This window comes from Silurus meridionalis, chromosome 5, assembly GCF_014805685.1.
Source record: "Silurus meridionalis isolate SWU-2019-XX chromosome 5, ASM1480568v1, whole genome shotgun sequence".
NCBI classification, from domain to species: domain Eukaryota; kingdom Metazoa; phylum Chordata; class Actinopteri; order Siluriformes; family Siluridae; genus Silurus; species Silurus meridionalis.
The window spans coordinates 17,531,196-17,554,429 of record NC_060888.1 but is presented as its reverse complement, the minus strand read 5'-3'; the positions used below and the strand labels follow the sequence as shown (position 1 = coordinate 17,554,429).

At 36.4% G+C, this 23,234-nt stretch overlaps 1 protein-coding gene across 2 annotated transcripts in view; it reads left to right on the top strand.

The window, feature by feature from the left end:
- Positions 1-10,672: 10,672 nt before the first annotated feature.
- LOC124386460 (gamma-aminobutyric acid receptor subunit alpha-2) overlaps positions 10,673-23,234 on the top strand; it is a 47,941-nt gene continuing 35,379 nt past the window's right edge. The window contains exons 1-4 of one of the 2 annotated variants that reach the window (XM_046850313.1): positions 10,674-11,030; positions 11,490-11,570; positions 15,678-15,782; positions 17,386-17,501. Coding sequence is in view for 1 of the 2 variants with exons in the window: in XM_046850312.1 (XP_046706268.1) it covers positions 11,500-11,570; positions 17,386-17,501 (187 nt within the window). In the remaining variant the exon portion in view is untranslated. Of the gene's footprint in view, positions 11,031-11,489; positions 11,571-15,677; positions 15,783-17,385; positions 17,502-23,234 lie in introns of both variants that reach the window. The other variant, XM_046850312.1, reaches the window with a different exon arrangement.

The window sequence follows — 23,234 nt, the reverse complement described above, 5'->3', positions numbered from 1 at the left end:
AGCCATTTCAGCTGATTCTGCTTTTGTGTCATGCATGTAAAGTTCACGGAATGTGCTCCAATAAGTACAAGACAAATTGTTCCCCTTTCAGTTGTTTTGGAGGAAAAAAAGAAACAATTCCTACAGGCTTATATTTTCATTTGTATTTTGCACTTTTTTTTTTTATAAAATCCTCAAATTAGCTTGCGCTCCTACACATAGGGCACCCACACATCAGTGCACCACACAAAACATTTCATTCCACTTTGCATATAAATCAGTTTTCTATCCTTTTTTATAAACTTAAAAAAAAGAATGAAAAGCGGGTCATATGGCTTTATAAGAGGGAAAAAACGTCATTGTTTATCCCACTTCCTGGGCAGGGACATATATGTGAGCAGAAATTTACATTAGCATGAGACCAAAATTGCATCTGCAAGGGAAAAAAAAGATGTCAGGAGTGCAGGAGATGCCTCTACTCCTACACTATGCATCCTATAAAAAAAAAAAGCACCACGTGGCTCCTTCAACTAATAAAGTATGTTTTTCAAGCAAATGAAATTCCTAGATAAAAATCATTGGTGAACATGCAGGTAGAAAATGGAAGATATTATTGACTCCTGTGGTTGCAAGATGTGTACACTATATGGACTAAAGTTTTGGTATATCTTTTCCAGTCATATATATGTGGTTCTTCCCTAAACTGTTAGCACAATGTTGAAAGTATATAGGACGTCTTTGGACTATTTGTACTTTTGAATTTCTGTTCACTTGAACTAGGAGACCCAAATGTGTTCCAGCATGACAAGGCTTAGTGAAGATGATTGCATTTCAGGCCTCCTCATCCTACATGAGAACTTGATGTTACTAGCATATTTGTAGCTGAATAAGCATAAACCTCCACAATCACACGCCATCAAGTGGAACATCTTTCCAGATGAGTGGAGGTATTATAACAGCAAGTGGGACCAAAATGGTATATAGATATATCTTGATAAATGAACCTTTCTCTATTTCACTTTTCTTTCATGACATTGTTTGTCTTTTTCATATCATATAAAATGGCATGTCATATCATATCATTCACATGGCCAGAGGATAACACAGCTGGAAGTTGTGAATGGAAACCTACCTAATAATGGGATGTCCCTGCAGTAGCCTGGCTAATGAGGGCATTTGTTTTAGGTATGGAACCTGACACCTGTGACCGATGATGATGATGTTGCCCATGGAGGAAGGCACAGTGGTTAGGCTTTATTCATTCCCACTCAGCACTGTCACTGTTGAAATGAGGCAATGTCCCACAGCCACAGTTGCTCATTACAGTGACAAATACACTGTGCTATACACAAATACTCTGTACTCAAGCTGCACTTAATGCATCTGAATATCACCAGGTTGCCATCACTTGGGTCTTAAAATGATTGTGTGTAGAGACACATACTCACAATAGATGCAGCTGGGCTTTATCCCAAACAGACACAAAAGTGAACAGTACAATGCTGGACTTGGATTTAGGAGCCTTAGGTAGTAGTGTATTATTCAGAAGTAGACAATATTTGAGTAATTCAAACATGTTAAAGCACTTAGTGTTAGTATAATTTTGTATTATTTATTTTATTTATTATTTTGTATTACACATATAAATAACATATATATATATATATATATATATATATATATATATATATATATATATATATATATATATATATATATACTGTATATATAAATAAACATTGATTTTTTTTTTAATCATGACATCTGTTAGTGGGTGGGATATATTAGGCAGCAACAGCAAGTCAATATTTGAAGCAGAAAGAATGGGCAAGCATAAGGATTTGGGTGAGTTTGATAAGGTTCCAAATTGTGATGGCTAGACGACTGGGTCATAGCATCTCCAAAACTGCAGGATGTTCCCGGTCTGCAGTGGTCAATATCTATGTGAACCAGCGAAAGGTTCATGGGCAGCTAAGGATCATTGATGCACATTGGGAGTAAAGGCTGGCTCGTGTGGTCCAATCCAACAGACAAGCTACTGTAGCTCAAATGGGTCAGGAATGTTTTGGCAGCAAAAGTAGGCAGGTGGTCATAATATTATGCCTGATCAGTGGCTATAATGTTATGCCTTTGGTGTATATATATATATACACCAAATATATATATATATATATATATATATATATATATATATATATATATATATATATATATATATATATATATATTTACATAATATAAATTATACTATACTGGCAAAAGGATTGTAAACCTCTGATCAATTACACCCATATGTGTTTGATGAACATCCAAATATAGATTGAGTCTCCCCTTTGTTGTTATATTTGACTTCCATAAGATTGTTAGAAAGGTCATGTACTGATGTAGTATAAAAAGGCCTGGTGCGAATTTAGCATTTTCAAAAATGTTCAGTTCTGTGCAGGCCACCTGAGTTCTTTCACACAAACTTGGCAAAAGCACAACTTTACAGATGTCACTTTGTGCACATAGGAATTGTCATGCTGGGCCTTTTAGTGTTAGTATAGAGAATGTTTAACATTACATCGAACACAGACTTTCTAAATAATTGTGGACAAAGCACATATGACTATAATTGATATGTTTTTCTATATTTTTGGCTGTATAGTGTATCGTATCTACGTATCTAATTTACTACCTTATCAATTATTTAAAAAGTGTAATTAAGCCTATATAAACAGCAAGCATGATGATAAGTTTTCTGAGTATGCAGAATATTTTCTTTTTTGTGAACAATGGGTTTGAAAACTAGCCAGAGAATGATGAGACTGTGATCAACATTTTTTAGCATCATATACTTCATTATATTGAGTATGTAGAGTTTTTTTATGCAAGTACATTTCCAGGTCTATACTTTAGTACACATACTTCTACTTAAGTTTAGTTTCTCTGTATTTTCCTTCCCCCAAGGAGGCTGTTACTGCAGCCTACAATACATCTGTGAGTTTTCTGATAGCCCTGCTAGGGTTCAGACTTGCACACACACACACACACACACACACACACACACACACACACACACACACACACAGAAGCTGTCAAGCTGTCTTTGATATGACTTCTGACATGAAACAATAATACAGGAAATGCAATATAATTCAGTCCCATACAAGATAACAGCACAGTCCAATGCAGTGCATGAATTACTTCACAGTTCAGTACACATAGTCAATACTGTGCATATTACAATCACAGTGAAAATTCAACACAAACAGCAGAGATAGTGTAAACAACAAGCAGCAGGGGGTAGCAGTTATCGGAGGAAATTTAATGTTCATACAGCAGTGGAAAGAAAGCTGGTTTTTTTTTTTTTTTCAGTGACTTAAAGGGCCTTCTAGATAGAACCACTAACTGGAAATAATAAAAGAAAAGTGATGTGGTCAGTGCTATCTATCTATCTATCTATCTATCTATCTATCTATCTATCTATCTATCTATCTATCTATCTATCTATCTATCTATCTATCTATCTATCTTGCTGTTTGACAGAGTGATTCAGCTAAAGATCATGTTGTTTTGGATGATTTTTTGTCAGGAACAAAAAAAATGCATTGGCTTATAGAAAAAAGATTCACCACGAGAAACAATATTAAATTGTTTGAAAATACCCAGTCTCCCTTTTTAAAAGCTTGAGTGCACAATACACTTGTATACACATGAGACCTGAAGACATACAAATTAAAATGTATTTTTAAATCAGTAGCCCATCATGAAACTTCAGTCTACACTTATACCATTGATGTGCTCCATATCTATGCATGTAATTTCATAACAGTTGTTGCTTTTGGCTTCTTGTTCTGTTATATTTGTCTATGCATTCATATTCGTGTTATGTTTGAGGTTTTTTTTACACACAATGATTAATAAATAACAACCACACATTGTACATATCATATGCACAATCTAAATCATATAAAATGATTTGTTTTACGGAAACAAGGAGTGTCTGTTTATATACTGGGTTGTATATGGTATTATGCACTGCTGAACACAAAAGGGTACATAACTGTCAAAAAAAAAAGTTACATCAATAAAGAAACAATAAGGCTGCAAATAATGTCTGGCTTGTGTTTGTGTGTATGAGATTATGTGCCTGTGCATAATAGAGGCATTTGTGTAACATATACGTGTCCTCACATGAGAATGGATTGTACGTTATTCATAGACACAGACATGCCTAAGACAGAAAAAAAAAACTAAGCAGATCACAGTACAGACAATTATAAACTTGATACACTGCATATTACTGTGGTGAAAAGTTGCTGGTATTGCTTTGCCTGCCATGCACTGATATATATACTCTTAGAGCCCACTCTTGTTCCACAGAGCTGCTATAGCTTAAATATTGATACCAAGGATCACAGAAAAAAGGGCACAATTAACCGTCAGACACTGGAACCTGAACAGTGAATTATAATGTGATTTACAATATGTCTTTATTTAAATTAGCACGCTCACTGGGCTCAGTGCCATATGAAAGCTTGGCCGGCAGATGCTTGTGTGCAAAGCTGTTTGCTATTCAGCTCATGAACTGTTATTGCTGCGTTCAAGGTGTACGGAACAGTGTTATTTGAGCTATTAATATGCTTTTAGAAAACTTAGCTGTCTGTGATGTTGGTAAATGGAAGTGTTTTCATTCTTTTAAGTATTTGTCACTTGTATTTGATTATGCATTTTGGCTTGACGTTTAGGTTATGCCTTATTTATTTATTTGCGTTGCTTCTCAGTGAGTAGCAAAAGGAGGGGCAGGTAGCTCAAGAGGAACACTACAAACTATATGTAAGGCACACCTAAATTAAGAAAAATAAATAAGTAACAGATTATCAATTAATTGTCAGTTTTTAGGATTTTTTTTTTTTTTTTTGGAAATTTAAATAGACTCACGTGTAATTAGTATAGTGACTATCAGTATTTGTGCCCCTTGTCAAGAATTTCTATAACAAATAGGTTTAAGTCAGCATAATTTAAAATTACCTTATAATTCTGTGTTTTTCAGAACATGAAATTCAGAAACGTACAATCTACATAATAAAAGTGTATATATACTTTACAGTTTTTCTCAGTTGCTTTGGAGCATTTCTCAAATCAAAAATTAAATTCTCAAAACTACTTGTTCAACCGCCACATCATTTAGTCAATTGTGCTCATCATAAGGACATTTATTGTTGCTTTGATCAAATTGTGAATGCTTTTGTACATTTATTTAATCTATTTTGTACAATTATCTGCTGTTTCTTACATTATTAGTTGTTTACAATATGTTATGTTGATCAAAATATATTATACTGGTTTCAGCTAAATAGTCTTAACCCCCAAAAGATCTCAGCGTCAGTTCATTGCATAAGTAATTGAATGCAAAATGGTTAAACCAGTCGTCATTATCTGTCATCAAAATTTTCTACTAAACGTTTATTTTTAAATTTGACTTGATCTTGAATGTCACTAATGAATTCGAGTGAACGGCATCAGATCAACCAATAATCAACTAGTTCTCTAAAACAGGTCAAAGGTAAATCTTTTGAACCTTTAATTAGAAAGTGTATACAGACAGAGCAAAACACAACTAAGAAACAAACAAACACTTGTATAGTACAATAAAAATGTGAATCCTGCCTGGTCTCTTGCAATCAATATAAATCAAATATGTAATTAAATAAATGAAATTGTTCTGCTGAAATGCATAGATGCCAAACAATAAGAAGGCAAAGTTTGCGCATTTACAAACATTGTGATCCAAACAGTTTATATCAAGAAATCCTGAAACTCTGCACCATCATACTGACAAAATTTCTAAACATTTTGATGATTTTGTTTGCCAACAATGACAAAGGGGCTTTTCATTCTGATGGGAATGACATGTTCATTGACACAAATACTAACTTTTGAGAGATGAACTAAGGATTTTGAGAAAAGTACAGGCTTTTGCAGGAAATCCTGTTTTGTGCTGTTTGTAAAAAAAACATGTTTTGAAAATACACTTACTGGTTTGAAAATATTAAGGATCATTCGAGAAATGTTCCAATGCAGCTGAGAAAAACTGTAACATTTACTTGATTTGGAAATTAGTTTTTTAATGTAAAATAAAAAAATAAAACTCATTAAAAAAATATTTCCTTTAAACTCTTCCAAATCACAATATGAGGTCATAAGATGACGCTCATAGTGCACAAAGTACAAGGACTATATAATGAATTGTAATGAATGAGAGTTTGAAGGTTTGCTGTGAAATCTGGCTTTAAAAATTAGAGCGGCACTCTATATAAACATTTTCTGGTGGTGTCTCAGACTGTTGGTATAAAAATACTAAAGCCTAGAGCCAAAGGTATACATACTAGAATTGCAAATTTATAACCATTTTAAGGTTAGACATACTGTATGATGGGCCTATTAACTCACTGCTGACCTTTTTAAAACACAGATTACAATGCAACTGCATCTATTACTCTTTGCCTGTTAAGTGTTTTTATCCAGTGAAGTTCCATACTCCACTGGTTCTCATTAATTTTGTTTTAAAAATGTGGATTGGATTTCACATTTCTGTTCTTCCCCCTCTCCACTAAAATCATACTACCCCAACCTTCATTTCTCTGGGCAGAAGACATAGACTGCAGTAAACATCATTTGGCTTTTGGTCATTGCTACTTCTGCTGTCATTCTTAGCATGTTTTTAACTTCATTTATACAGACAGGTATCAAACAGACAGAAGAACATCTCTATGCATGTAACCATGGTTCCCTGAACAAGATGCTGCTTCAACAATGCTGCCACATTGTCCACACTCTGAATCACATGTGTAATCGGTCCAATGGAAAGCATGTGATGACCACTGAGCTATAAAACGCACATGAAGTGAAACCGGTGCTAGCTTCTGAAAGGGGAAGGAAGGGATGCAGGCAGTGTGGCATGGAGACCCAGCATCTCTTTCCCTTAGGGAAATGTTCCCTGTTAGGAACTCGAGCTGTGTCAACAACGCTTTGGGAACAAGGGTCCAATTACACCAGACTGACCAGTCCCTGCCTAGTGTGAATGGGCACAGCTAGGTTGAAGGACTGAGGGGCCAGAAGTGGCACTAAGGTCAAGGCTATAAAACCTGACAAGGTCAGCCGGGTGGACCAGACCGCAGTGTTGCAGATGTCTTGGACAGAAACGCCAGAGAACCAAGCCTTAAAGGCTGCCACTCTCTGGGTCTAGTGAGCTTTAAACCAGAAAGGAGTGGGACGACCAGAGGACTCATATGAGGATGAAATAGCAGGCTACCATGGGGCCACCGAAAGAAGATGGACTCCGTCCCAGTGAACTCTCTCCAGAACTCCAGGGGAAAGGCGTACAGGAGTGGCCTCTGGGGCTGGGGGTGACATGGAGAACCAGAGGGGACAGTGTGTTGTCCCTTCGAGTTGCAAGCAGGTCCACCTGAGCTCTGTAAAATTTCCTGCAAATTTGCTCCACCATCTCAGTTTGGAGTTGCCATTCCCCATCTGTTCCCTCATTTAAGTAATCTGGGATATACGCTGCCCTCAGGGAGCACAGCTTCTCCTGGGCCCACAAGAGGATCTGATGTGCCAGCTTGTATATGAGGCAAGATTACAGACCCCCCCCCCAGTGGTTGATGTAGGTACCACCGACGTGTTGTCTGTATAGACCAACACATGGTAGCCCTTTAGGTCTGAAAGGTAATGCTTCAATGCTGGAAGCATTGCCAGCATCTTGAGGCAATTGATATGCAATCTGTGATGGAGCCTTCCCCAGAGACCTCATGCGTAGCGGCTATTTAGGACTGCAGCCCGTAAGAGTCGCATCTGTCTTGAGCATTATACGTCAACCAGGAACTGAGACAGGCCCCCTTGGGCTCTGAGCCACCACTGAAGGGGTCTCATGTGCAGGAGGCAAAAAGGAATCACATTGGATGCTGCTGCCCTCAGACCCAGCAGTCTTAAAGCTGCTTCACAGTGAGTGACTGGCCTTCCCTCACTCTCTTGATGGCCAGACATGTCTAGCAGAACCTCCAGGCTGCTAGATAGTCTCCTAAGAAGCATTCAAAGCCCTGAAGCACACCCTGAAGCACTGAAAGTGTCAGGGTAAACAGACCAGCTGACCCTGAAGACACCGCAGTGAGGTGGGCACCATACACTGAGGTGCCAAACACCCCTTCCTGGCGGAGTCCCCAGATGGTCTTGTATTAGGATTTTTTGGCCAAAGCTCCTCTATTGAAGGTGCAACACGGGGGTCATTCCATAAACACACTTTTTTTAAGGGGCTGCGAAATAAGGCTTTGCCCAAGACCTGGGCACCTCGGTAAAGGTCCAAAAAAAGAAGGAGCAGACCATGGTGTGGAGACAGACACGAGTTGCAGAAAGCCCTCATCAAGCTTACTGGATGGGCGAGCTGACCGGCCGGCCATTTATTTTTAATTTTTTTTCCCCTTTTATTTTCTTTTTTTATCTCAAGCATGGCTCGGCATGGGTCACTACCTCTAATAGGTCTTCGAAGAGGACTAGGTGAGTGGTTGTCTCTGAGGGCTCACAGAGCTCTATCCCCCTTCTAAGAGGAAGAGAGGCGGAGCTGAGCGCTCATAGCAAGGGGAAGAAACCGCTGAAAGGCGTGTTTCTGAACCTTGTTGCAGAATGATGGACCGACTGTGAGCCCCAGGTTCTCAAACGCCGCTTTGCCTCAGCGAAAGCGGGGCCAGAACCACAAGGAGTGGGAGCACTCTTTTCAAAGAGTGGTCTAAGGGCATGCGCAATCTGCCAACCTTGCATACTTTGCTTCCAGACAAGCGACATGGAGATTGTGCATATCCCTCCTTGAAGCGGGGCTTGGAGGAACATATAAACAAAGGGAATGCTTCATTTCTTAGTCGCTTCATTTGCACATTTTTTTACATTTACCACTTACCATAGACAGATACACACATAGAGCACTTCATGAACAAACAAAAGCTAGTTCCAGTTTTACTCCATGTGCGTTTTATAGCTTCCTGGTCGTGACGTCACGCTTGCAGTGACACTGTGCTTTCCATCAGACTGGTTGCACACGTGATTCAGAGCGTGGACAACACGGAAGCATTTTCAAAGCGTTGTTGACTCAGTTTGAGTTTCTAAAAGGGAACATTGCATCGCTGCACAACTGAATTTTTTTTTCTATTTTTTGCTAAATATTACTGCACATAGTCATGCTAGTTAGGTTTTTGGTTTTGTTTAGTATGTAGCCACTCTCTTTCTGTATGATAACTAATTGCATTGTAAGAGATTTTATGGTATGTTTTCAATTCTATTTTGTGGGGTTTTTACCTGGTCAATTAATTCTGTGATGTTGTAAAACCATTAAACATTAAATGGCCATATGTATTGACACCTGACCATCAAAACATATTTTACAAAATCTATTGTAAATTAGATAATCTATTGGTTTAATTTGGCATTGATGGAAAAAGAGTACAAATGGCACATGTATTTTATTATTGTATTAGAATGTTATTTGCATTTTCTTTTAATGACTTTACATTTGAACTAATGGTCAATGCAGCAAGAGCCTGTCTTCACTAAAACAATTACACACCTCCACGTGTTACACTGTTTTGAAACCATGTTATACTAAATGTCCAAATGTATTGATACCTGACCATCAACACTACATTATCTATTACAAATTTAACAAATCTATTGCATCTATTACAAATCTATTGTAAAAGCTTCCCAGAAGTGTGGCGATTATTATGAAAGATTGACCAACTACATAGTTGAAATTGGGCGTACAACAAGTACATGTCGGTGTGATGGTCAGGTGTCCACACTACTTCTGACCATATACTGTTTTTTTAGGACTATGTAATCATGAAAATGTCCCAGTGAAACACCCATAGTGCTAAAAGTGCATAAAAAGGGCAAGGAATTAAATAAACCAAAGCAAAAAACAGAAATGAATACAGTAGCACCCCTGTATTCATTTTCAAGTCCACCATCGGAGCTCTGAAATCAAGTTTAGTCATAAAACAATACAATGGACATACCTAAACCATGCACAATAAAGGGTATTAATTAAGATAATAACAACAGTGCAATATTAAGCACAATAAGGATTACTTGAACACTAGTGATACTACGAGAGTTGATCTAAAAGCCAAGACTGTGCTATTAAGTGGCTGTGTAGCATATACATCATGGATACTCTGGACAAAGGAATGATTAATGTCCTAGTCGGGACTGCACACGATTTCATCACGGTACTCAGAGCGGTACGCTAGTTAAATTATGCATGCTAACTTTATTTCTGGAATTGTCTATAATTTTTTTTATTTAATTTTGGATAATAGTCGATCATGCTCATTGTAACAATTGATAGTTTTGTTGGTTTTATGTATTTATTTGTTTGTTTGTTTGTTTGTTTTGTAAAATAACAGGAGGACTAATTCAGTTTCTGAACAAAGTTGATCACATATTGATCGGAGTCTTCTAAATCGAAATGCATTGTTAAGTATTGAATCGTTGCAGTAGGAAATCGTATCGTGTAATCTGTAAGCCTGAGGTCTGCACCCCCTAACCGCGCGCGCGCGTGTCTGTGTGTGTGTGTGTGTGTGTGTGTGCATCTTGTATACGGGAAATCGACTCTCTTTAGGACCCGTCTATGATTCGTTTGGTTTTCTCAGTGTAGTTTCTCCTACTAGAGAGGAGGAAAAAAAGATCATTGAAAGTGATCATGATGTGAAATCGCGATCCGGCTTCAGTCGCTCCACTGCAGAATCCCGTGAATTGAACAAGGCACGTTTGGAATAGATTCGTTCGCGCGCAGAGTCACGCTGAGGGTTAATTTCCATTAACGCACGTTATCGTGCCACGCGCGCGCTTCGGCCGTTCTTTGGCGTGCACGCACGCGCGCACAGTGTGAACGGAGCCGCGGCGTGTCAGCCTGACGGAACTTTCACGTTCCCAAACCTCCATAGAGAGAGATTTTTATATAAGCAGTGTTACAGAACCGCTTGTTCTCCTGAGCACGAGAAGGACCCCAGGCGTATCAGGTTGGTTATTTAAAAAAAAAGAAAAACAACAAACAAACAAAACATCCAGATGTTCAATTATTGATAGACGCCCGTCAACCTTTAAACTAAATTTGCACGTTGCACATAAATAACGGCTTGATCTCGAGCTGGAGTATTAACCATTAGTTTTAGCCATTTTATTATTATTATTATTATTATTATTATTATTATTATTATTATTATTTTTCAGTGGATGGATGTTCACGTGGCACTGAATACCAAGCGAGTGCTTTTGTTACCTTGGTGATGTTATCTTGAACATGTATTGCATAGAAACGGTTTGCGTTTCAGTAAGTTGTTCAGGGCGCAGCAAATTGTGCATCGCAGTTCGTTCTCATGCATGCGTTCTACAGTATTACCTTTATCACGACATCTGCAAAGCGCTCGTTTTTGTCTGTTAGGTCTTCTTTTCATGCATTCAACTGGTTTTCTGTGTAGGTGTGAAGATATGAGGGAGAAGCTGTTTACGTTTCACCACTTGGTGCTTGGCGTCTCCTTAACGATCCTTTGGGGCACAAGGTAAGAATAGAAATCACCTCCACTTTTATTTTTTATTTTTTTTTGCTATGCTCCTTGTATTATTTCAGTAGAACGTTGAGATGTACTTATGTAACCCCCTTTGAGCTGTCACGAGCGGGGTTTTAAGTCTCTCCCATGCGTGAAATCACACCTTTCCAGCTTCAGCTCCTTCTGTGCGTAACCGGCGCGCGCCACAAATGAATTTTGTGCTCCACAGTTCTAACATGGACAAGGTGTTATGTTTTTGTTGTTGTTGTTGTTGTTTTTTGTTGTTGTTGTTGTTGTTGTTTATCACAAAAAGCCCAGCCTTGCATCACTGGGTATTAAATATCTTTGGAGCGCCTCATTCAGTCATTACATATTTGTAAAATTCCTCTAGGTGGAGGTGTGTAACAGTTTGTTTTAGCAAAGAGAGGCACATAAGCCGTGCCCTTGACACACTGAGTATTAATTATAAAGTCAATAACAGAAAATGCAAATATAATTCTAATACATAAAAAAAAAAGACTTGCCATTACTTTCCACCAACATTGCCGATTTAAACCTCAAATACACAGTTGAGGGCAGAAAAGGTGCAGAATGTCCAATTTGGCAAAATATTATGCTTTTATTGTTTGGAAATCGTTGTTTTCGGAAATTAGAAAGAATGAAATAAATACAAAAAGTACAATGTATGGAATGCATTTTGTCTTTAATTTCTATAATATATTTTTATGAAAAAGTCGGTGGTGTTTCATTCAAAACTGTTGTTAAATACAAAATATTTAATTTGATATAAAACGTTTAAACATTATTCTGATTTTTTCATTGCATACAAGAAGACTATATGAGTCAATTTCCCTGTTTCTAGCTTTTTTTCTGCAGCAAAAATAAATGAGAAAATGGTAGCACAGGTGGTCTTGAGAAGGCATTTGTTTAATTCTGGTTAATTTCCTGACCAATGATTTGTAGTTTAGACTATTACAATGAAAATATTTTGCCTTTTTGGGCTTAGCCCTTTTGTGTTTTGTTTGTTTGCTTGTTTTTGTTTTGTCCAGGAGTGTATTATAGGAAGCCGCATATGACAACACAAGTCTTGACAGCAGTGTCAGTCAGCTTGAAGTGTCAGTGGTAAATGTATTCAGCTTCAGCTGCATGATTCAACAATGCATCTCAGGTCAAACAAATTAAATTTAAATGCACAATCTAAAGTTTTTCCTTGCACAATTACCTAAACTAAAAGCAGGCCAGCTGGAAAGAAAAACATTCAAAATGGCAACACTGTGCTTTTCAAGTGATCGAATCCAGTCCAATCTGGTGCTTGCCATTCTAGTATTTGAATGTCCACTACTTTATGTGCTATTGATTGGCTCAGTAATGTATGGGTTATAGTTGAGTTGGGAGTCAGAGAGGCAGGTCACTAATAAGCAGGGGTGAACTAATAAACATGGATGTAGGTAAAATGACCGAATCCATCAGTGCCCAGGCGCCAGATATAAAACACTGAACTAGATGTGAATTGGTGTCCCTCTGTAGAGCTCTATTCATGTTAAGTAGACCCTGTACCAAACGATCTAAAGCTTTAAAGCCCTATTCTAAAAAGCACATTTTAGAAATGTTCTCACGCTGTGGCCCTGGTGTGCAACTGATCATGGGCTTAAGGGTGTACAAGTGAGCATTTGGAACCTTATGAATGCTTCAGACTGCAGAATGAGGTTTGAGGTCAGCATGAAAGTTTCCACACAGCTACATCATCATACACTTTTAAACACTACCGACTGTTTTTATAAGCAGTCTGTATGTGTGAGAAATAATTTGACTGCTTTGCATTTACAAGCCCAGTTAAATATGAAATCCTGTGTTTCATTTTTAAGCAAAGTAATTAATGATAATTTCATCAAAGCCATCAATTAGTAACAAGGCCACAAGTGATGTACTGTGGTGCACCCAGTTGTATGCAGTAGCTCCATATATAAAAAGATTTCGGTAGACAAAACTGCTCATACATATTACAAATTAAATCAAAGATGATTCATACTGATTAAACAAAACTCTTTAAAAGGACTATAACTTTGAATAGGTTTTTCTTTACTGCTGGTTTTATCGTTGCTACATTCGTCTGGTTATTTTCAGTTTTTGTGTGATTTGCTGGCTGTCATCAGAAGATAGTGCCAGAAGGTATCAAAGGATACAGCTGTATACTATGTCATTTTGGAGCATATCAATAAACGACTAGGATATGCCAGACAGAATCATATGCCTGCCTACATTTATAAACAATACTAAATCAGTGGAGATGTGCCAACATTGGGTAGTTTGGTCATCGCATTTAAGATTGGTAACCCCTAGCTTTTCTGCTTTTCCAGCAAAAGCAACAGTCATATCAAGTGTAAATAAAAATTTTCTGGTAAAAAAAAGGAATTTCACTGAAGAGGAAAGGTCACAGGAATTTAAAAGACATATTTCTTTTTAATAGCAAATTAGCATTATAGCTAAGCTTGTTAATTCGTGAAACTTCTCTAAATGCTGTATGTAAGACGTAAGAGCTGTGGTCTACTGTAAATTTGTGTTATTCTGGTAAAATTATTATTTTTCTATTTCTGGATTTTCTCATTAGCAATGTTGCCATCTATGTCAGGGAATCTGGTGGTGAACAATTGGACCTTTGCAGTAAGCAATCTTTCTAATAAGGATACATAAATCTTGCTTTATAGTTTCATATATTATGCTGAGTCCAGTGCTGATGCTTATGTTTTTGGCAAACACTGGGTACCGAGTATCTACTTGGTAACAATGATGGCTTTGCAAGACAGAGCAACATAAAAGCATTATGCTTTTAGTTGTGACTTGTGTTTTCATATGTGATTGTGTTTGCCAGCAAAACTGACCTAGCCTAAAATTTGTATGTGGATGTTTTAATCTTACACCATCCAGCATTTCCAGACAGTGATAGCCTTGGCATTGATACTCAGTGTCAGGTTGTATATAACTCACTCACATAGTCATAAATAACAGTCATTTTATACAGGGTTTTTTTTATTTATTTTTTTTTACAGTGGGATGTATCTAAGGAACTTATCTAGACTTATGTTTCTAATGCGATAGTAATGATGGTTCTGTACATAAACACTGTAGATCCCTTCTACTTGTTTGGCTTGGAAAGAAGTGTACTTCTGGACTACTCAGTGGACAATTCTGTATGTTCTATTTCATGTGTTGCTGAGGTCAAGTGCAAAGACCTGATCACTTAATGACGTTAATATAGCACCAAGAGAGCTGAGAAAAACTATTGTAACCTTGCATCTTACAAAAAAATATTTATAATAGGCTTCTGTAAAAACAACAGCAAAGAGTTTACATACTAGACCACTTCATAGCCTCTTCTAGAAGTATAAACACAGAACAGTAATTTTCACACATAATAGAATTACACCATTCAGCCAATAATACAACATCAGTGTCTCCAAAACAGCAGGGCTTGTAGTGTGGTATGTAAGTGCAGTAAGTATCAAAAGTGGACCAAGGAGGGACAATTGGTGAACCAATGACAGAGTCTTGGGTGCCCAAGGCTCATTTATGCATGTGGGCTTGCTGTGTATAGGGCTGCCTAGCCACATGCTGACCCCGTTTACTGCCAAAAGCATCTACAATAGCCATGTTACCATTATAACAATAGTCCATTCTAACATGGACCATTGAAGAAGAAGATAACCTGGTCTGAGTAATCCAGTTTTCTTTTACATCATATAGACAGCTGGGTGTGTGTGTGTGTGTTGGTTACCTGGGAATGAGATGGAACCAGGATGCACTTTGGGAAGAAGGCATGCAGTGGGGGCAGTGTGATTCTCTGAACAGTGTTCTGCTGGGAGACTTTGGGCCGTGGCATGCATGTGGTTGTTAATTAAACACATACCACCTACCTTAACATTTTTGTAGACCAACTACACCTCATAATTGCAAAAAATGTAATTAGCAGTGCAGTACAGTGTTTCTGCCACATTGCACAAATTGTCAGGGATCGTTTGAGGAACCTGACGAAAGAGCTGGTGTTGACTTCTGGTTTTGAATTATTTGGGTGTTGAATTTGAATGTCTCACAACATACAGGATTAAAATTATCTGCTTGTAGAGTCTTGCTGCCAGATACCACAGCACACCTTCAGAGGTCTTGTGGAGTATATGCCTCGAAAGGTCAGAGCATTTTGACAGCATAAAGGGACCCCCAAAATATTAGGTAGGTGGATTTTATACCATGGCTTACTGGTGTACACAACCTATTAATTGGTTGACTCTATTTATGGCAGTGACCTGCGGTTGGGTTTTTGCAGACTATGTGAGTAGTGGGTGAGCAAATTACCTGGCCAGGTGCAAAGCACATTTTATATCCTGGGTATTAGATCAGTATTGATTTATTGATTAGTGGACCAGTAGGTTTACAACCAGGAAAGAAACAACATTTAACTCGGACTTTTTATGTGGTATGTAGTCTGCAACACATAGTGAAGCTGTTATTATAATGCATGCTTCAAAATGATCATACTGTATATTGATCATTCTAAATACTTAGTTTTTCCCTTAGTTCATGCTAATGCATGAATGCTTAGCTAGCATTGTGACATGTTCTTATGCTGTTTTAGCTACTATTTTTTAGTCCAGTCAGTTTCCAGGCATCCAGAATATGGGACTGGTGGGTGAGCTAATAAATACAGTATACTTGTTCACACCTAGAAAGTAGTGGAATTCTCATTATACACTCACAGTTTGGTTCTTTTCCCCAGCTCTAGTGTGCAGTGACCTTTTCCATTAGAAATCACTCCAAAAATTCATGCATCATTATTATGTGCATCATTTTTAAACAAACCAAATTTGCTTCAGGAAATAATGTAATAATAAGTTTTTCAGTATGAGGTTGTATTTAAATGTTTGAAACGCAAGCAAATTCCCACTAGCAAAAACCACATTGCAATCTTTTTGGGATGGCTAGACAACGACTAATGCACTGGGTCAGGTGGCAAATGCCATTAGCTTGTGATATCAGTGCAGTTGGAGTGATGTGGAGTGGCTGCTCCAGGACACGCTCTAATCACTGAGAAAATTCACTTTGTGCTCTGAATACACACTTCGCTTCTGCTTCACTTTACACACATCACTTAATTATTATTAGAACATTCTAGCAGAGCATAAATAGGTTTACTGATAATGTGAGAATAAAATAGGAATGGAATTTGGTTTTTCCGAAACTTAATGTGACTATGCATCAGGATGGTTAGTGCATTGGTCTGTGATAAGAGGTATCTGTGCTCCCCTGTGTTGCCAGAAGGTGAGGTAAGTCCCAAAAACTTTTTGTTCCATGCCTTGAGATTTGATGTGACAGTCCTGCCTGGAGCCCCATGGGTAGAAGTTGTATGAACATTTCAGACCTTACCAACAATACCTCATGTAGTTGTTCTACTGGAGGATCTTTTGCCTAACTACTAATTAAAGTAGAGATTTATGTATAAATGTCTAGATAATGCATCATACAACTAACCCTAACCCTAAATGTATGACATGAAAACTGCCTGTGAGTTATAGCAATTATTGCTAACAATTCATTCATATTTTGTTAATTAATTGAATTTGATTTCCTTAAACTCAGGGATAGAAGTGAAGTAGGTTGTTACAACATTAAACTTTTAAGGAAATCCTTAGAGTATATGAGAGTCCTTTAGATAAGGAAAATGGCCTGTATATTGTAAGAAAGAACATTTACCCAGCAAACTATCATTCCAGTCAGTATTTTTTAAAGGACGATATGCATGTATGCAAATGATCACCAATATTCTTTTCTCATGCAGGTCAGTAAGTGCAGACACCTCAACCGATGCCTTCAAAAACAACATCACCCTCTTTACACGCATCTTGGACAGACTTCTGGATGGCTACGATAACCGGCTCAGGCCTGGACTAGGAGGTAGGATCTGATACTTATTTTCTACATGGCATGTCCAACTGCTGACTCTGAGTTTAGATGTCACAGAAGCTTTTAAACATTTTGCTGTTTGTCATTTCAGTGCTTTAAACCAGGCCTTTAATTAAATTGACAAACACTCCTAAAAGTTCTCAACTTCTTTTCCTCAGCTTTTAAAGCCTGTGAATAATTTATAGCCCCTTCAAAGATAGATGTCCAGTGCTTAGTCAAGTGTTTCCTCAGCATAATGAACACACTACACCATTCCTGCACATTCCTGCAGACCTAGTTAGTTTCACAGATGAAAATGACCACAGTTCAAAAATGAGTCATGTTTAGGTTTGCTGTATAAGCTCTACCCTGTATAGCTCAGCAAACAACAGGCTTTAAATATTTACTTTGGAGAGCTAGCCTACATCCCACCCCCAATTGCAATCGATAAATTTTGGTTTTCCCTCTGCCATGTATACTGAGTTGACACGCAAATATGTAAACTTAGGTCAGTGGTAAGTCTTTATTGGTGCTTTATTTAAAAAACACACATGAACTGACTTCCTACAGTAGCTTTTATTGTTCAGCACTAGATCTTACTTTTTTCTGGAAAGAGGTAGGCCTTTAGCCCATATCCATAATACATTTTCCACCTGCTTTCATAACAGTTCAGGCAAATAGAAAACAGAGGCTATAAAAACTGGGGAAGAATTATGCCTAAATTTATGCCAAAAACCTTGTAAAATCCTCTACCGTTCTCTACAAGGGAGATTTCTCATGAATAGCCTACACATTTTTGAGTGGTGAAATCTACTGAAGCAATATTATTTATTAATTCTGTTTTGAGTCGTGTTCTTAGCAACTTAAAGAAAATTTCTCTTTAAAAATATTTGCTACAAATACAAATGTGAAACTGTGAATTATCAGTTTGTCAAGTTGTGTGTAATAATATTTTTCATGGCTGCATGCCACTGTGTATGATGTAACATTTTTTGTTACATTCAGAGACAGTGTCATGCCGAATGACCGTTTTGGTTACTCAAACACCATTCTTCACTTTTCATATATTCCACTGCTTGTCCAAATAATGTGCTTTTGGTAGTACATTTATTTCCTGTTATTAGTAGGCGTAAAGGGAGATTTTAGCAGTCAAAAGGGCCATGACCAATTGATTAAATAACAAATTTGGTAACATTAAATACTATTATATTATTAATTACCCTTTTACAAATCTTTTTATGTTTCCTTTTTTTCTTGCCTGGGTGCCAGAGTGAAAGTATGCTTGTGTGCAGTGTTATCTGCATTCAAGCTGTCTGCCTGTCATATCTTACTGAAGCTGGATCTAATGAGCAGTGGTCATTAGTCATGACTGGATTAGCGAATTCATAGGGGATCCAATCACAGTTTGCAGGAATGTACACTATTCTATCCTACACTGTACCCAACATTGCCTCCCATTTAAAGGTACATTATATGGACAAAAGTATTGGGACACCTGACTTTACCAGCCATATGGTTCTTCACCAAACTGTTACCACAAACATGGACCACACAATTGCATTGGATGTTTTTGGATGTGGTGGTGTAAAATTTGCATCTATTCTTGAAAATGTTTAAAAGTAATTTTAGTGTTTTAAATCACGTAAATCATCAGGAAACCAAACAGAACTTTTGCTATATTTCCAAATGGACAGTTTTAATTGCTGGATATGTGCATCACGGTGGATTTTAGTACTTGGTGCATCAGTAAAACAAATGTTTAGTGATTAAAAATGATTTTTCGGTGGATGTAATTTTTTTTTATATCTAAGTAAAGAAAGGACGTGAATAATTGTGTGTTGCGTTGAAGGTTTTAATTAATTTTCTTTTATATTTATTTATTTATATTTTTAATACAAATGGTCAAACAGAAATGCATGCCGCATTAATCACACGTTAAATGAAATTTGAAACATTAAAATGAATTTACGTTAATTTATTAACACATAAATTTCGACAGCTGTGATATACATATCCGCGAATATTAGTTGCACCACCGCAGCCCGTATGGTACCTTAGTAAATTCATCTAGACATTATGTCACTTTAATACAATAATGTGTTTTAAACATTTTTATGAAATTTGTTAGTGAAAACATAGAAATGTTATTCCCAACATTCCTAAACATTTGGTTCCACTGCGGATTTCCGCATTTTGTCATAGAATCAAGCACAAAATTGTTTAACATTTTCGTCAGCTGTTGCCATTCAGAAGTATTTAAACAATTATTATATTGTGTATCATGAAGAATCATGTAGTGATATTTGTCTAAACCGATTATATCTTTGAAAAACTAATTGTGTTATAATTTATGAAACAAAAATTTTAACATTGTATTTTCATACCTAAAGATGGTTGTAAAATGTAGGCAACAGGTTAAAAGTATAAATAGTTATAGAATAATAAAGTAGGTTTAATAATACTGTAACTATATTAGCACTGTAATTGCACTGTAATCACTAATACATTTTATAATATCCCAAATGTTCTGGTTAAATTGAGGCTTCATACTTTATTGAAATTAAAATTAAAATTCTTAATTTATTCTATTTCATATTGGGCTGAATTGAGGCACATCTGTTGTGATTAATATAACCCTGTGGTCTGGCAGGAAGAATATGAGCTACAGGCAATTTGTTCCTGCCAAAATAATCACCCTTTCCTCATCTTATACAAACATAACAAGGGCCGATAAAAGCTTTCCTTGACAATCAGCATTAGTGTGTTCTTGAAGGATCATTTCAGTTCTTCTAGGATCTGTTCAAAGAATTTCTATTTAATTTTTTATTTGCTGTTTAGTTTTGCTTCACTTTTATATGATGTATTTTGTCCTTAAACAGTGTAAGCAGTGACATTATTAATTAACATTATCATTAACAGTATTTTCATTGTTTTGACATGAAGGTTTATCATTAGAAAGCTGTATATGATTTTTAAAACACTGCCTGGCAGGTGAATTCCAGATGCATTTAAATCATTGATTTCCACTGTTCTACAAACTGACAGCCAGCCAGCAAACCCAACCCCCCTACCCTGCCTAGTATGTTAAACAATTAATATTTAATGAAACAGTTATAATGAATCATTACTGAAAGATGTCTACAAATAGTTCAACAATGGTTACATTTATGGTTTTTATCCTTATAGTGTAGTTGAAGCATATGTTATTTTAAAAGTGTTTTCTGGAAGTATAAAAAATATCAAATGCTGCAGCATATTTAGTTCCTGCATTTGCCTCTGGTTATTATTTTGATGATGCAATGATCTACTGATTATATATATATATATATATATATATATATATATATATATATATATATATATATATATATATATATATATTTTCTGCAAAAACCTTTTGCATCACCTGTACTGATTGTGTATATAGGTTGTACAAAGGCTGATGTGATTATGTTTCTATGTTGCATTCTTCAGAATGATTGTTTAAATAGAATTTTTATCCTGGCTTCACAAACATTTTTGTATGCACAAACTTGATTTGTTTCCACAGAGCTGTCAGTCAGAATATTAGACCGTATCCAGATTTGGTTAATGTTCCTTATACAAGTGTGTTGGAATGTAACCATGGCAACGAGCATAAATTAGGATTAAGCCTGGCTTGTATCTATCCTTTATTATTGCTTTGGTATTGCTATAATGTACCAATAATAGCAATATCATGCAATTATGTAACATTATAAAGATTGATTTGCTATTCTCCTTTCCTTGTCTTGTGCCGCATGTCACCCTTATATCACATTTAATTTTGGATACTAAACAGAGTTTTGAAAAACAAAAAAGAAAGAATTAATGATACACGTACACTTACTGGCCAGTTTAATAATGTACAGTTTATACAATCAGTTAATCATCAGCAGTCTAATGCAAAACAAAATTCATGCTGATATAATCCAAGGACTTGGTTATTGTTCATATTGAGCAATGTGGTCTCAGTGAATTTCAGTGACAAAAAGTGGTGTGGCATGTTTTTTGGTGCTCGACAGGTTGGTTTGAGTGTTTTAAAGACTGCTAATTACCTGGTATTTTATGATTTGTACTTAGAGTGGTGGTTCTACATGAGATAACATGATAGATTCTAATTTCTGCACATGTAAATGCCTTGTTGATGGTCAAAGGGAAATGGCCAGACTGGTTCAAACTGACAGGAAGTATTTAGTAACTCAAACAGCCAGTCTTTACAACCATGGTTAGCAAAAATAAGCATAATTAGCATAAACACATTTAAAATGCGTAAACACATCGAACCCTGGGGCATAGCTTCTACAACAGTACGTTGTCGTCCACTCCTGTCAAACCAGAACAGTAACATGAGGTACTGTAGGCACAGACTGCTAAAACTGAGGAGAAAATTGTTGCTTAGTGTTTTATCTTCAGCTGTCCAATTTTGCTCAGCCTGTGAACATCAGTAAATATGGAATGGACATTATTTGTTGATATTCTGTTTTCATATGTAGAGATCCAAAGAAAATTTTGACATATTTGTCTGGTAAATAAGATGCTAAAACCAGCCTTATTTTAAGGGCGTTTTGTATATACTAAATCTTTAGAGATAAATGTAGAGATAAAAATACTATAACATCTCAGATTCAATCGGAGGGTGTGTAAGCATATTCATAACCAAATGTTTAATCAGTTTTATTAAATCATTATTTAAACAGACATTCTAGTACAGACTACATGCAGGAGAAAGTGTATTGGAACTTAGTATGCCACCATCAATCACTGTCAGACCCAACAGAGACTAAAGGAGAGGATGGGGGAGGTTTTACTGTCTTTTAAAGCTTGATTTTAAACTGAGACGTGGATAGTTATAATATAACAATGCTTCAAGTCTATATTTCTATGTGAAATATCTCAGACCATATAAAACTCAGGTGCAGGATCATTATCAAATCTTTGCTGTGCTTTTGAAATGAAACCTCTCCCAAGACTGCTAAAGAGCTTTTTATTGACCGATCAATCAATATGGGGTTGTGATAAAGAAAGATCCCAAAGCCCTAGTGGAATCAGTTATTGCTTTTTGCTAAACTGAAATCAACACAATGTTGGAAAAAATAATCATATACTGACAGATTGCTGAACTGCATTTCAAAATGTATTTTAAAATAAAATACCAAATACCTCAAATTTAAGTGTATCAAAATAAACTACAAAACACAGAAGCTACACCATCAAAAAATAACTACTTTATTTTTGTATTTTAAAAATACTACAAAAATACTTTTATATGGGAGTGTGAAATTTCTTCGAAAACCTCCCATTAATTTGCCTATTCTTCACCATTACACTGACTAAGTTGATTAAGTAAACAATGTTTGATAGAAAAACACTAAGTAATTAAATTAGGATACAATTATAAGTCATTTGCAACCAGTTAACTGAATACATATTCACATACATTTCCCTGTGATCTCCCTGATGAAGGTTAGAGTTAAAGAAATCCTCAGTTAAATGTTTAACAGTTTGCGAATGACTCATAATTGTATCATAATTGCATTTTTGCATTTTAACAATGATTAAATGATCAATATGAAAGCTGGCAGTCTGGTCAGTTTCTTACCATGACCACCTTCTTCTTTAAAAAATAAATTATCTGCTCTGATATCAACAAGTCTGGGCAAACTACTGGGTAGGCACCAATCAGAGGCAGCATTTTTAATGATGTCATCATGTAGACTTCTTACA